Source organism: Chiloscyllium plagiosum, unplaced genomic scaffold, assembly GCF_037043375.1.
Source record: "Chiloscyllium plagiosum isolate Xiang-an unplaced genomic scaffold, Cpla_swu_hap1 HiC_scaffold_14, whole genome shotgun sequence".
Classification (NCBI taxonomy): domain Eukaryota; kingdom Metazoa; phylum Chordata; class Chondrichthyes; order Orectolobiformes; family Hemiscylliidae; genus Chiloscyllium; species Chiloscyllium plagiosum.
In genome coordinates, this window is record NW_028270152.1 from 36,862,686 (window position 1) to 36,878,823 (window position 16,138).

Sequence of the window (16,138 nt, forward strand, 5' to 3'; positions counted from 1 at the left end):
GACCTGAAGAACTGACCATGGTTCACACCTGGACTATTGTGAGATAGTCCTCCTGACTCTGACTGTCCCAAGCAGCTGACTGTCCCAAGCAGCTGACTGTGTCCAAGTCACTGACTGATCACAGATGATGCCCTTGACTGACTATGCCCCTAACTGAAGGGTGTCTCCCTTGACTGAGGACTACTCTCCTTAAACTTCGTACACATTCAATGTGTTGCCATATAACTGCTGGAACATGGTTCAGGTGTGAGAGTGATGTTGCACGATACCATACAATAGCATGTCCACCCTTTTGCTTAATGACTGCTGGCAGAAATGACAAGCTGCCTGGCTTTGGCATTTATGATAAAAAGCAAGTCAAGACAGAATTACCATGATTGATTGATTGTTACAAATACAGTGGAAAGTGTTGTGTAATGTCACCACTGTCTGGCTCCATTTTAAAACACAGAAGTAAATCAGACATGCAGTATAAAGGTAGAAACATAAAGAAATGTAAGTAAAGGTCCTGGCTGAGAGGGCAAAGTGAAAAAAGTTAAAGTAAAGCAGAATGCTCTCAGCCTCCAAATAGGAACAAAGCAAGTGATCACTAAGTGAGCAAAAGAGGATTCCTGAGATTCACAAGTTGGGACCGTGAGCTGGGTGCCTCTCCCTGCACAAAGTCTCCTTGATTTCAAATGAAAGGTTCCAGTTTGGTCCAGAGTGCATCGTGGACATGCAGAAGCATCTTGCAAATGGAACACAGATGTGCTGTGAGAGTTTGTTGAGTCTGGTGCATGTCAGATGCCAGCATTCATTGATGGGAGCATTGCTGTGCTCACTGCCCACGAAGTGTGCCCTGAGATGTTGGTGATTCACATCCATGTTGAAGGCCTGATTTCAAGCAGTGAGCTAGAGTCATTAGGCATCAGTCCGTTTTCCACTTCAAGAATGGTCGCCATCTAGTTTCTATCCAGTCTGTGGGAAAATGAGAAACTGTATATATTAACTGTATATATTAATTCATAGGAACATAGGAATAGGAGTAGGGCATTCAGCTCTCTGAGCCAGTTTGATGAGATCATGCCTTTAGTCCATATCCTTTAGTATCTTTCCTCAACAAAATTTATCTATCTCAAATTTAAAATTAACAACTGTTCCTGTATCCACCGCCTTTGTGTGGAAATAGTCCTTTAAGTGCTTTAGGGAGAAGCTCCTCATTGCCAATCCCAACTTCCTCACTAGTGCCCATTTCTTCAGCACCTGGAAAGATTCAACCTAAACTTTGGAATTTCCAGTCATTAACTGTTGAGCTGTGAGCAACTCACCACGACCACAAGGAGGTGAGTGAGTAGTAAAAGCTACTTCAGTGAAATTGACAATGTGGGGAAGTTTGATCAACTGCACTGGAAAATTCCAACGATATTGTGAGACTGTTTTTAAAAGAACTTCATCTCGAAGACAGTGCTATCACTTTGTGACAGTTGGCTGCCAACTTGGAAGGCCCTTCAAGCCTGCTCCGCCATTCAATAAGATCGTGGCTGATCTCTTTGTGTCCTCAACTCCACTTACCGGCCCTCTCACCATAACCCTTAATTCTTCATTGTTCAAAAAAAAAACAATCTTACCTTTAAAAACATTCACTGAAATAGTGTCAACCACTTTCCTGATGAAGAGCTTATGCTCAAAACATCGACTCTCCTGCTCCTCGGATGCTGCCTGACTGGCTGTGCTTTTCCAGCACCACACTCCAACTCTGATTTCCAACTTCTGCAGTGCTCACTTTCTCCCTCAACTACTTCACTGACAGGGAATTCCATAGATTTACAACTCTTTGGGTGAAAAAGTTCCTTCTCAATTCTGTCCTCAATCTGCTCCCCCTAATTTTGAGATTATGCCCTCTTGTCCTAGTTTCACCTGTCAGTGGAAACATCCTCTCCACATCTATCTTATCTATTCCCTTCATAATTGTATATGTTTCTCTAAGATCACCCCTCATTCTTCTAAATTCCAATGAATCTTATCCTCGTCAACTCAGTCTCTCCTCCTAAGCCAACCCTGCAACTCCAGAATCAACCTAGTGAACTTCCTCTGCACCCACTGTAGGTGCCAGTACATCCTTTCTCAATTAAGGAGATTAAAACTGCACACAGTATTCCAGGTGTGGCCTCATCAGCACCCTGTACAGCTACAACATAACCTTCCTGCTTTTAAACTCAATCCCTTAAGCAATTAAGGACAAAATTCCACTTGCCTTCCTAATTACCTGTTGTACCTGCAGACCAACCTATTGTGGTTTATGCACAAGGACACCCAGGTCCCTCTGTAAAGCAGCATGCTGCAACTTTTTATCATTCAAGTAATAGTCCTTTTTACTGTTACTCATACCAAAATGGATAACTTGACATTTATTGACATTGTATTCCATCTGCCAGACCTTTGCCTATTCACTTAAACTATCCACATTCCTCTCAAGGTTTCACAGTCCTCTGCACACTTTGCTCTGCCACTCATCTCAGTGTCATCTGCAAACTTTGACACACTGCACGTGGTGCCCAACTCCAAATCATCCATATAAGTTGTGAATAATTGCAGTCCCAACACTGATCCCTGAGGCACAACACTAGTTACCAATTACCAATCAGAATTGCACTCATTTATCTCCACTCTTTGCTTCCTGTTAGTCAACCAATCCTCTATTCACGTTAATGGTTTACCCATAATGCCATGCATCTTTATCTTAGGCAGCAGCATCTTATGCGGCACCTTGTTGAAGGCCTTTTGGAAATCTAGGTACCCCACATCTACTGGGTCCTTGTTGTCCACTGTGCTCATAATTTCTACTTGAATTACAAAAGATTAGTTAAGCATGACCTGCCCCTCTACACTGCTGAAGCCAGGCACAAACTCACAGACTCTTCCTCCTACTGTCCCTCGACCACAACTTCACCTCCCATCGCCAAACCATCATCTCCCAGACCATCCACAAACTCATCACCTCTGGGGATCTCCCATCCACAGCCTCCAACCTCATCATCCGCGAACCCCGGACCACCCAATTGTACCTCCTACAGAAGATCTACAAACCTGACTTGCTCGGTAGACCCATTGTCTCAGCCTGCTTCTGTACCACTGAACTCATCTTTGCCTACCTTGACACTCTCCTGTTCCCCTTAATCCAGGAACTTCCCACCTACATTCTGGACACCACCCACACCCTTCATTTTCTCCAAGACTTTTGTTTCCCCGGCCCCCAATGCCTCATCTTCACCATGGATACCCAGTCCCTGTATACATCCATCCATCATACCTCCAAGCCTTCTGTTTCATCCTCTCACGCCGTCCCAAACAGTACTCTTCCACTGACACCCTCATCTACCTGGCTGAACTGATCCTCACCCTTAAAAACATCTCCTTCCAATCCTCCCACTTCCTCCAATCCAACGGGGTAGCCCTGGGCACCTGCATGGGACCTAGCTATGCCTGCCTCTTTGTCAGGTACGTGGAACAGTCCATCTTCCGCAGCTACACCGAACACCACCCCCCCCACCTTTTCCTCCACTACATCAATGTCTGTATCGATGCCACTTGGTGCTCCCACGAGGAGTTTGAACAGTTCATCAATTTCACTACCATTTTTCACCCTGACCTTAAATTCACGTGGACCATCATGAACATTTCCCTCCCCTTCCTGGACCTCTCCACCCCCATCTCCAGCGACCGACTAACCACAGATATCTACTACAAACCCAACAACTCCCACACATACCTGGACTACACCTCCTCCCACCCTGCCTCCTGTAATGACGCCATCCCTTATTCCCAATTCCTCCTATTAGGAGTAAGGAGGAATTAGGAATATTCCTCCCTATGTTGTTGCTATTTCTTGCTTGATAATAGACTCCAGCATCTTCCCCTCTGCAGAAGTTAAGTTAACAGGTCTATAATTCTCCACCTTTTGACTGCTTCCCTTTTTAAACAGTGGTGTCACATTTGCTGTTTTTCAATCTGCTGGAAACATAGACCAGCAAAGTTTGGAAAATCACCACAAATGCACATACTATTTCTCCTGCCATCTCTTTTAGTACCCTGGGATGCATTCTATCCGGGCCAGGAGACTTGTCTATCCTTAGCTCCATTAGATTACCCAACACTAGCCCTTCTGTAATAATGATTGTTTCCAGGTCCTCACCTACCTTTGTCTCTTTGCCAATTACTTGCATGTTATTCATGTCCTCCACTGTGAATACTGACACAAAATACCTGTTCACTGCCTCAGCTATTTCCACATATTCCATGACTAAGTGCCCTTTCTCATCCTCTAAAGGACCAACATTTTTTTTAGCTACTCTTTTTCGTTTTATATGTTTATAGAAATTTTTGTCTTTATATTCTGTGCTAGTTTTTTCTCATGTTCTATCTTCCTTTTCTTTATAAATGTTTTTGTGGCTTTCTGTTAACCCAGTTTAAAGCCTTCCCATTCTTCTAGTTTTCCATTGATCTTGGCCATTTTGTATGCCTTCTCTTTAAATTTGATGGCCTCCCTTATTTCCTTGGAAACCAATGGCAGATTACACCTTTCTTACAGTCCTTCCTTTTCACTGGAATATTCTTTTGCTGAGCACTTTGAAAGATTGCTTTGAAAGTCCTCCACTGCTCATCAGCTGTCCCACCATAAAGTCTTTGTTTCCAGTCTATTTTATCCAAGTCCTCCCTCATCCTATTGTAGTCTCCCTTGTTTAAGCATTGGACCCTGGTATTGGATTTTTTCTTCACACTCTCCATCTGTATTTTAATTTCAACCATACTATAATCGCTCCTTCCCAGAGGATTCTTAATTATGAGATCATTCATTATTCCTGTCTCATTACACAGGACCAGATCTAAAATAGCTTGCTCCTTCATCAGTTCCATTGCATACTGTTCAAGAAAACTATCATGGACAAACTCAATGAACTCCTCCTCAAGGCTACCCTGACCGAGCTGGTTTTATCTTTCGACATGTAGATTAAAATCCCCCATGATAATAGCCATACCATTTTGACAAGCATTAGTTATTTCTTTGTTTATTGCCAACCCCAATGTGATATTATTTGGTGGCCAATAGATTACACCTATCAGTGACTTTTTCTTCTTAGAATTCCTAATTCCCACCCAAATGGATTCAACCTTAATCTTCATATAACCTATATCATCTCTCAGCATCACCCTGATGTCGTCCTTGAATATCAGAGCTACACCACTTCCCTTACCTTTCTGTCTGTCTTCCGAATACTCTGATACCCCTGGATATTTAACTCCCAGTTGTGACCATCCTGTATCTATGTCTCTGTAATGGCTACGAAATTATATTCATTCGTGATGATTTGTGCTGTTAACTCATTGACCTTGTGCTAGTTTTCTGTGCCCTTTTTATGAATTCCAACATCTCCAATAATAATATCTCCTGAGTTTTCCTTCCTTTTTTCTTCTTTCATAGTCTGCTATATAGTTAAACCGTCCTGCACACATGCTAACCTGCTGCTTTCCTTTTTATTTACCACCATATTTCCTGTCGTTTTCCCCTGCCCCAAACAGGTCCTCCTTCCTAGCCTTGCCTCTGGTGGTGGCCTATGTTGTTCATCATGACATGAGAATTGGCTTTGGCCTCCACTCTGACTGAGGGACAAGAGCAGAGGTTATAACATTAAGCCAAACCTGCCATCTCCCACTTGACATCCTGCCAAAGGGCAGAGGAGATGGAGATTAAGATTCAGCTGGAAAGAAGTGAACCTCCTATAAACAGATGCTTAAGTTTCTTGGTATTTTGAGCGCCTTGCCTCAGGAAGATTAATCTCTCAAGGCAGGCTGCTGTTGACATTTGGAGCTTTTGGAATAAGACTTCCTTTCCAGTGGAGCAAATGAACATGAATCGCCATTTACTGTCAACACTGTAGGGCCTTTTTTGATGGGCATCCCACTCTCTCCAATTTGTGTGCTGTTTAATCCTGGAAGGAAACAGAGCAGAAAGGTTCAAGTGGTCATAATGGCTTGTGTGGAAAGGAGGAAAGGGCACCATTGTGAAACATGGTTGCAAGAGGACAAGAGGTTCAGGGTCATTGTGAAGGTTGAATGTTGTAAATGTGAGGTACCTTGTATGAATGAGTAGAGCTGCAAAGTGCGTTGACCTGGAGGAGTATGCTGCACAGTGACATGTTGGGCAAGTCAAAGTGTGGGTCTTAGCATCTAAAAGTGCAATACTACTCGCTTGTCCTGCATTTGAGGCTCCAGATCATCTTGGTGCATTGTCCCCAAGGGAAAGATCACACTTCCAAATGCTGGCAAGCTTTGCTGGCCCATGCCATGGCTCCTTTAATTATTAATTATTACTTTAACAAAATGAATGCACCTACACTCCTTGATTGGTTGGGGACCTCAGGGTGGAATTACTATTAAGTTACTTTGATAAATAGCAACTAATGGGCACATGTGGAGTCACCTTCCAGATCTGAAAATAAGTCTGCACTTAGAAGGGAGAAAGCTATTAAGAAAACATTTAAACATGAGGATGAGAAGTTTATATTGGAGGTGTTAGTGAAGTGAGAGTTGGCATAAATCAGCAAGCATTAAGTTTATGTATGAGTTGGAGCTTGTGTGGAACAAGATATGATCAGCTGACTGTTTAATGAGCTGAATTTATCAATGGTGCCAGACTGGAGCAGGGCCAGAAGAGTTGGAATAGTCAAGTCTTAAAGTGGCAAAAACATTAGAAGCAACTGGGCTTGTGTAGCAATGAAGGCAGCCAATTTTGCAGAGGTATAACGAGGCAGCATTTGTGATTGAAAGGATTTGAGCTTGGAAGTTCAACTAAGTGTCATAGAGAATACTAAAACTGTAGAATATCTTGGTTGTATTTAAAACTAGCCTGAAATGGGTGAAACTGATTGTGAGGATGCTGTCTGTAACAAGGACTGAAGCTAATAACTAATAATATTGAACCCTGCATAAACTAGGCATGATATATAAAACTTTCAAAGTGATAAATATGTTTCCAACCCTCCATTTTTTGGCAGCAGGTGGCATTCCATTAGATTAGATTCCCTACAATATAGAAACAGGCCCTTCAGCCCAACAAGTCCACACTGACTCTCCAAAGAGTAACCCACTCAGACCCATTCCCCTATTTAGCCTGGCCAATTCACCCAACCTGTACATCTTTGGACTGTGGGAGGAAACCCATGCAGACACAGGAGGAATGTGAAAACTCCACACAGACAGTCACCCAAGGTGGGAATCAAACCCAGGTCCCTGGTGCTGTGAGGCAGTAGTGCTAACCACTGAGCCACCATGCTGCCTTGAGTACTCAGGCTCCAACAGTGAGAACGGAGCTCGATTGATAATTTGCTGTTTAGGTTTCCCAGGGTTTGAATAACCCACCAGAAAAGGAAAATTCTGAGCTGACAATTCAGGAAGAAAGTTGCTTTTATTGAATTCAGTAAATGTTGAACACTTAAAAAATACTTCCTCTTCTGAGCTGATCTCAGCCTCTCTCTTCTTCAGTGACAAGATCAGTGACCTCCCCTCAGCCAACCCCAGAAATCTAGTTCTCTACCTCCATCTATCCTCTCCTGCTTTGTTGGAGAGATGCCTTCTTCCTTTGGTTCTTGAGAAAAGTAACTTATTGCAGTCCTTCAGATGTTGTAGTGAGACCTGCAGGTAAATGAGAGAGATGTGGGAAGCAGACTTCCTATGTTTGGGGCAGAATATCTCACTGCAGGTGGACCACAGTTTCCATCACCAAGATCGATGCAAGGGAGAAGGAGGCAGCTCCACGTTCTGCTAGGACCACCTGAGCTGTCTTTCCCACCCAGCAGCCAGCCAGTCTGTCAATGTAACCAGGCACCAGACTGGAAGTCGAAGAGGAAAAATATAATGGAGTCCTAACTTGACATTGAGTAGGATCTCTGAGTCCCCAGATTGTCCAATCTCCCTGAGCTCTCCCTCATCCTTCCCACTCCTCATAAATATCAAGGCCAAAAGGTTTGCCCTTTCCTCATAAGATTGTGGCTCATCATGACTGTTCGCTCTGCAAGCAGTCTAATCAAGTAGAGGAATGGAAGAGTCCAGAGATGTAGTGTAATGATTGAAGTAAGTGCCATCAGTATAGCTGTGGAAGCTAACTGCATGCCTATAGAACAGGCTAATAGGAGACTGTTTGTAGCTGAAGAAGAAGGACCCAGGCCAGGGAGATAACAATACAGGAAAGAAAATAAAAGCCTCAAGGCCCACAACTACTTCGTCCCCTGATCACAAACAGCCCTAAATGACAACTCAGCAGTCCTCCATCTTCCATGCTGCAGGCATCAAGGAGATAAATAGCACAAAAGGCAAGCACTAAAGACTTGTACAAGGGCAATTAATGAGTTATGTTAAATCAGTACAAACTACTAATTCAGCATCAACCCAAGTATTACATCCAATTCTGGGCACCATACTTTAGGAAGGATGTGAAGCAATTGGATAGACTGCATAGAAGATTCATGAGAATGCTTTCAGGGCTGAGGAACTGGAGTTACATAGGTAAATTGAAGAAACTGAGATAAAAGAAATTTTAGAGGAGATTTGATGGAGGTATACAAAATCATAAGGTGTCTGGACAGAATAAATAGGTATAAACTAATCCTATTGGTAGATAGATGGAGAGCCAAAAGACACACATTGAAGGTAATTGACAAAAGAGTCAATGGCAACATTTTTTCTGTTATGCAGTAAGTGGTATAATTTGGAATGCACTATCTGAGGCGCTGTTAGAGGCAAATTCAACTGAGTCAATCAAAAGGAAAATAGATTGTTATTTGAAAAGGATTATATGAAAGGCTGCAAGGAAACAGTGGAGTGAGTGACACCAGCTGAAATGCTCCTGAAAAGGGCCAGCACAGACACAATGGGCCAAATGACCTCCATCCTTATTGTTATCATTCGGAGTGAGTTCAAGCAGTGGGGCAGCTTGATGTCACAAAATGTGATATTTTCAGTGTAGGAGCCTAACCTGAATATTTTAATCATCAGCTTATGCCATTCTGATGGCTTCATTGGATCACTGAAGAAATCTGAGCCAAGATTAGACGTGGAGTGGGTAGTTTTTTTAGTGTACAGGCTTCCAGCCAATCATATTCAATGTTTCTACCTCCATTAAGAGCCTTTCAGTATAGGCCCAAGATGATATAATTTCTTGGTCACAGTAGCATTTGCCATGATGAATTATACTTTATAAATACATTTTCCAGTTGCAATTTTAGCTGACGTAACTTCCTTTAAGATGACTGTTAATTTTCTGTCTGCAAACAAGATTCTTATTTTATGATGGAGATAGGGTAATATTTTCCATTACTGCTGTAATTTTAGTCATGTCACAAGCAAATTGAATTTACTGTAAGTTTTTGGCATTTACTTTTAAATATAATTTATATGTAATTAGAGTAGTCTATCTTTTTAAATGGAATAAGTTTTGATTGGTACATCTAATTCCTGATGCACGAATTCTGAAAAATTACTGTCTGCCCAGAAAACTGGACCATTGAAATGCTTTTGCTATCTTTTCTATTTGGAATTTTAATCCTTCTGAGATTTACCAGTGTGCGCTCATCTTAAACTGATTACAGAAACCACTGCAATTCAAATAAAATTTCAGCAATCAAAATGGATTTTAGATATCAGACTTCAAGGGAGAAATTGGTATGTTACAAATGGGAAAAGTTTAACAAATATTATCTATTGTTAAAATTACCATATAAATAATAAATTTTAAAATGCAAAGATATAGGTTTTAAAATAAATGTTAAAACCTATCGTCTGTGTGGTTCTTTTGCATGTTAAATCAAAACAAATGATAATAAGACATTGGAGCAGAAATTAAGCCCTTCAGCCCCTTAAGTCTGCTCCTCCATTCAGTGATGGCTGATAGGTTTCTCAACCCCATTCTCCCACTTTCTCCCTGTGACCCTTGATCCCCATGATACTCAAGAACCTATCTATCTCAGTCTTAAATATACTCAATGAACTGGCCTCCACAGCCTTCTGTGGCATTGAATTCCATAGATTCAGCACTTTTTGGCTGAAGAAATTTCTCCCTATCTCTATTCTAAAAAGTCTTCCCTTTAATCTAAAGTAGTGCCCTCGGGTCCGAGTCTCTCCCACCAATTGAAATATCTTCCCGACATCCACTCTGTCCAAGCCTTTCAGTATTGTGTATGTTTCAATTAGATCCCTACTCATCCTTCTACACCCCATCAAGTATAGACCCAGAGTCCTGAAACATTCCTCAGCTTTTTAAGCTTTGCACTCCTCAGCCTATTCTTGTGAACCTCCTCTGAACACACTCCAGGGCCAGTACATCCTTCCAGAGATATGGGGCCCAAAACTGTGCACAATACTCCAAATGTGGTCTGACCAGAGCCTTATACAACCTCACAAATATAGTCCTGCTTTTATGTTCAAGTCCTCTCAAAAGAAATGCCATCATTGCACTTGTCTTCCTAACTACTGACTCAACCTGCAAGTTTACCTTGAGAGAATCCTGGACTAGATCTCCCAAGTCTCTTTGCATTTCACACTTATGAATTTTCTCCCCATTTATAAGACAGTCCATGTCTCTATTCTTCCTACCAAAGTGCATGACCTCACACTTTTCCACATTGTACTCCATCTGCTGCTTCTTTGCCCACTCTCCTAACCTGTCCAAATCCTTCTGCAGCCTCCCTGGCTCCTCAATGCTACCTGTCCCTCTACATATCTTTGTATCACCTGGAAACTTAGCCAAAATGCCCTCAGTTCCTCATCTAGATCATTAGTATATAAAGTGAAAAGTTGTGGTCCCAACACTGAGCCTTACGGAGCACCACGTGTCACCAGTCCTGAGAAGGACCCTTTTATCCACACCCTCTGCTTTCTGCCAGACAGCCAAGCTTCTATCGATGCTAGTGCTTTGCCTCTAACACCATGGGCCCTTATCTTACTCAGCAGCCTCTTGTGTGGCATCTTGTCAAATGCCTTCCTGAAGTCCAGGTAGATAACATCCATTGGCTCTCCTTGGTCTAACTTTCTCATTACTTCCTCAAAGAATTCTAACAGATTTGTCAGGCATGATCACCCCTTGATGAAATCATGCTGACTTTGCCCTATTTTACCATACACTTCCAAGTATTCAGAAATCTCATCCTTCACGAGGGATTCCAGGATCTTACCCATGACTAAGGTTAGGCTAATCGGTCTGTAATTTTCCAACTTTTGCCTTACTCGTTTTTTAAAGGGTGTCATGTTGATGATTTTCCACTCCTCTGTGACCTTCCCTGATTCTAGTGATTCCTGAAAGATCACCACCAACACCTCCACTATCTCTTTAGCTACCTACCTTAGAACTCTAGGGTGTAGTCTGTCTGGTCCAGGTGATTTATCCAACTTCAGGTCATTCAGTTTTTTGAGCACCTTCTTCTTGGTGATGGCCACCATACTCAACTCTGCGTCCTCACACTCTTGAATTTTAGGATATTACTCATGCCTTCTACCTTAAAGACTGATGTGAAGTAATTATTCAATTCCTCAGCATCATTTTCCAGCAGCCCAATGTCCACTTTTGACCTTTATATATCGAAAAAAACTCTTACAGTCTTCCTTTATATTACTGGCTAGCTTACACTCATATTTAATCTTTTCTCATTTTTTTTGTTATCCTCTGTTGGTCTTTGTTAGCTTCCCAATCCACTGGTTTCTCACTGTCCTTCACCACATTATATGCTTTCTCTTTTGCTTTTATGCTATTCCTGACTTCCCTAGTCAGCCATGATTGCCTCATCCTCCCTGTACCATGCTTCTTTTTTGCTCATGATGAATCTCTGCTGTGTCTCCTGAAGTATTCCCTGAAACTCCTGCCATTGCTGTTACACTGTCTCCTGCTAGGCTCCTCTCCCAGTCAACTCTGCCCAACTTGTCCCTCATACTTATGTAGTTGCCTTTATTCAGCTGTAATACCATTACCTCTGATTCTATCTGATTATGGAATAGCTGTGGCATGTCAGTTTCAGATCATGAATTATCTAAAGCTTTAGAGAATTTTTTAAAATTAATTCACGGAATGTGGGCATCAATGGCTAGGCCAGCATTTATTGCCCATTGGACAGTTAAGAGCAAATTACATTGCTGTGGAACTGGAGTCATATGTAAGCCAATCAGGTAAGGAAGACAGTTTCCTTCCCTAAAGGACATTAGTAACAGAACTTTACAGTAAGTGCATGCACATTTTTTAAATACTAGTTAAGTTAAAAAATATTTAGGACTGGTTAGTCTGAAATATCCAATGGGCTGAATTTACCAAATTCAAATGTCAATTTCAGGAAGATTCATAGCAGATTCTCATGCTAGTTTTCTCATGCAGTTTTATACTGTTCACCCCATAGATGTGCACCATGCCCTGATGGTATCTGCTCATACTATTGTGAACTCACTCACAGTAGAAGCTCACATCATTGCTTCAGGGATTTCCAACACCCACACCATAATTAAAATCCAGCCACACACTAGGTCAATCACTGCCAACCAGGAACTGTCCTTCACAGTTGTGGTGTAAAAAGAATTGCCTAGAAATGATGACAGAGACAAGTAGACATTGCAATTTGTTAACAGGGACCTGGAAGTTCTTGTGGATAGGATTATCAGAACTACCATAGAAGATCATAGCACCCAACGCTTTCAGCCTGACCTGAAGGTGCCACCCAGGTCAGTGCAGTATCCACAACCTGGAGGAACATGCATATGTTCAACTGTCTCCCCATTCACAAGTTTTATCTCCTTTGCATCCCAGTATGTTGCCTCTAAACCCACAATTAACTTCTCCAATGTCCCCAGGACAGCAGTGGTCCCTAAGAACCTCCCTTTAGCTTTCAATGATCAGTCCTCCTGGACTCACAACGGCCCAACCCCTGACCTGCTCTGGAAAAAAGCCCCAATAGCTAAGTGACCAGATCCCCAATTGATCTCTGTGCATCTCCCAATTGACTTACTCCTGAGAGGGTTGAATTGAACCTGCAGGACTGATCATGACCCATTCCACAATAGTAATGATATAGAGCCCCTCCTCCTGGACACCTTAAATGGCTGACTGACCATGTCCAAGCCATTGGACTAAGATCAAATGAGGTCCTTGACTGAGTCCTGATTGAAGACAGTCCCCTTCAAGTTGACTGAGGACTACTCCTCGTACACTTTGATATATGGCCATTTGGTTACAGGACATTCAGTATGTTTGCCACATACCTGCTGACTCAACTTGTTGATGTAGTGTAGTACTGTATAGAAACACGTCCACCCCTTTTGATCACTGCTGGCAAGTTGCCTGCATTTTTTTTGTGCTATAAACCGTTGCAAGACAGAAGGCCTGTGAACCTTTAAGTTCTAAATGAGGTGGCAAGGCATGGCAGGAATAATGTGAGCATCCAAGTCGATAGAAAGTGAGTGTGCACTAAGAAAGCAAGCAAGGACTCCTGAGGTACACCCTACTCTGAAGCATGTCTGTCTCAGTGCCTGCCAGCAGCAGCATTAAAATGAAAGCTGTTGGTATGGTTCAAGTATTGAAGTGGAGAACTATATTCTAAGTGAGTCAGAGATATACCATGATGAGATGGTGAGGCTGGTACATGTCTGATGCCAAGTTTCATACACAAAGGATGTAAGTCGTCAATGTTCATAAAGTGTACCCTGAGATGGTGGTGACTGCTGTGCAAGATAGAGACCTGAAGAAGCGGCGAGCTGGAGGTACCAATTACATGCTCTGACCTTCATGCCAGGCATTGTCATCATCTACTTTTTCTCTGTATGTGGAAGAAAAGAAAATCACAGATAAATGTAAGTGAGATTAGGACTGATGAACATGCATATAAGCCTTTTGCCACTCACTAGTGGGGTTCTCATCTCACTGTTCAAACTTTGTGTGGAAAATTTGCCATATTTTTCCGAGTGACTTGCCATTGGCCACATTGTTCAGGGGGCTAAGAAAATTCAGCCTTTTGTGTTAAGATAAGAAGGCAGTGTATTTGTGTCAAAACAATCTTTCTGACCAGCTGTTACAGGCCATGCCATTTAACTGACCCGCAATTGTTCCCCATACAAAATTATTGTTGTTTTGTCCTTTAACAAATCAAACAGATTTTTCCATTTCTGCAGTAATTCCTGCTGACTTTGATGACATCCTGTAATAACAGAAGTAATAACTTCTCCTCACATTCATAAACTTGTCAAAGATGAAGACTGCAATCAATTATTTACTTCTATACACATTTAACAGTATTATAATATTCTCCAGTGCACTCTGATTTTTGTAATTTAAGAAGTTCTCGGCCAAGAAGTTAATTCTAGTTTAGCTCAATTCATCTTTGCTAGCAATATAAAATCTGAAAAGGTCCTTTTCCTGTTGTATAGATGAAATATATATGAATTGAGTTAATAATTATTAGCTTGGAATTAAGTTGGAGAAATGCTAACTCAGTGATATTTGAATTCAGAATAAATGGTTATTTAAAGATACTATGGCTGAGATCATACATTGATAGATTTTATTTGACATTTTCCTATTGTGAAATCCTAACTGCAAATAGTTCCCCATGAAAATAACTGCTGTTTTGTCCTTTAACAAATCAGACAATTTTTTCCATTTCTGCAATAATTCTAGCATTCAGTCTGTTTGTAATGAAGTAATGGTTACGTCCAAGATTGTATTTTTGTTCATATTTGATATTCGTATTTCAATTCCTTCCTTAAATATAAGAAAGCACATGTTTGAAAAATTACTGTTTCTATTGGCATTCATACCATCTCCAAGAACCATCTATTTTATGGAAAATAAGCATAGCCCTTTTTTAACATAATAAAAGTGTGGCACATAACATTTCAAAAGTTCTTGTTTAGGTTGCTTCAAAACATTTTATGAATTTTATTTTGTCTGTTTTAAAACATGCTATGGTACATAATTCACCTATTTGTTCTCCAGCTTCCCAGATCTGCCCTTTCATATACAGTATTATTATCAGAACTTATCTTGACTGACTTTCTGACTGCTTTTTCAGAAAGCCCTTCTGTGATTTCTGAGTACTAATGAATACTCCAAAGTTTAACTTTGTAACTGTCATATTAGAGTATGACAAACTTTGGGTTCACCTTTTACTTAAAAACATACTTTTTAGTGCACTTTCAATTTTATTCATTCCATTCCTTTTTGACCTAAGCTCCTCTGTGATAGTTCACTCTTTTTCTTTATTTTCTAGACTGGAACATTTTTTGGTGAAGTGGAAGGTGCTGTTATGAATAAGTTATTAAACATGGGCTCATTTAAACGGTAAGAATCGTCTACAATGAAAAATGAATCATGTAGATGCCTGTAAATTTAAAGATTCAAACATGATATTATGGGAAAGCTGGCACAAATTTGGAAGTATCAGTATGTTCAAGGACTTTGAAGAGAAAAGATCATTTTGAAGATCGGATAGTGACTTCAGTCGAAGTACAATGAAGGAGGGTTATTTTGCAGATGAGATTATTGAAAGGGGAGAGACAGCACCTGTAGAGAGAGAAACACTGTCTTGCATATTGCACTTACTTCAAAATTGAACAGAAGTGTCTCTGGAATTGATATTTCATAGGTGTGATATGTCACTTTTTTTCTGACTGACATTCTCCCATTACAGAATTATTTAAAAACTAATTGTAAAAGGAAGCATGAACTGGAGTCATCTTGCCAGCTTGATGCTAACAAATAAATCTTTGCTTTAAGAATGATCATCAATAACCATAGAATGAAATATCAGACTAGCAGCAATCTATTCATAACCTCAAAACGTATATCATTTGGCCCATATTCTATGGTAATTGATGAAGTAACAACACTTCTACTTCCCTTCATGAAAGATCCACATAAAGATCAAGCTGGTGTTGCTTGGATTCTCCTTTTCCTGCCTTTAGTTTGAAACTGGTTCCAAGTCAAGGGGTATCCCAAAATCCAGCAACAGTAACGTCAACAAGCAGAGTAAACAGCTAATAATTTAGAAATATTCTCTCAAGCAGGAATCTAGGATGTAAAATGCACTGATTTTTTTCACTTTTAATTAAATGAAAAAAGTGATTGTAATGTACATAT

At 40.9% G+C, this 16,138-nt stretch overlaps 1 protein-coding gene across 3 annotated transcripts in view; it reads left to right on the plus strand.

The window, feature by feature from the left end:
- cacna2d3a (calcium voltage-gated channel auxiliary subunit alpha2delta 3a) overlaps window positions 1-16,138 on the plus strand; it is a 953,727-nt gene that overhangs the window by 806,054 nt on the left and 131,535 nt on the right. For all 3 annotated transcript variants that reach the window (XM_087994307.1, XM_087994306.1, XM_087994308.1), the window contains one exon: window positions 15,270-15,340. In XM_087994307.1, coding sequence (XP_087850433.1) covers window positions 15,270-15,340 — 71 coding nt within the window. The remainder of the gene's footprint in view (window positions 1-15,269; window positions 15,341-16,138) is intronic.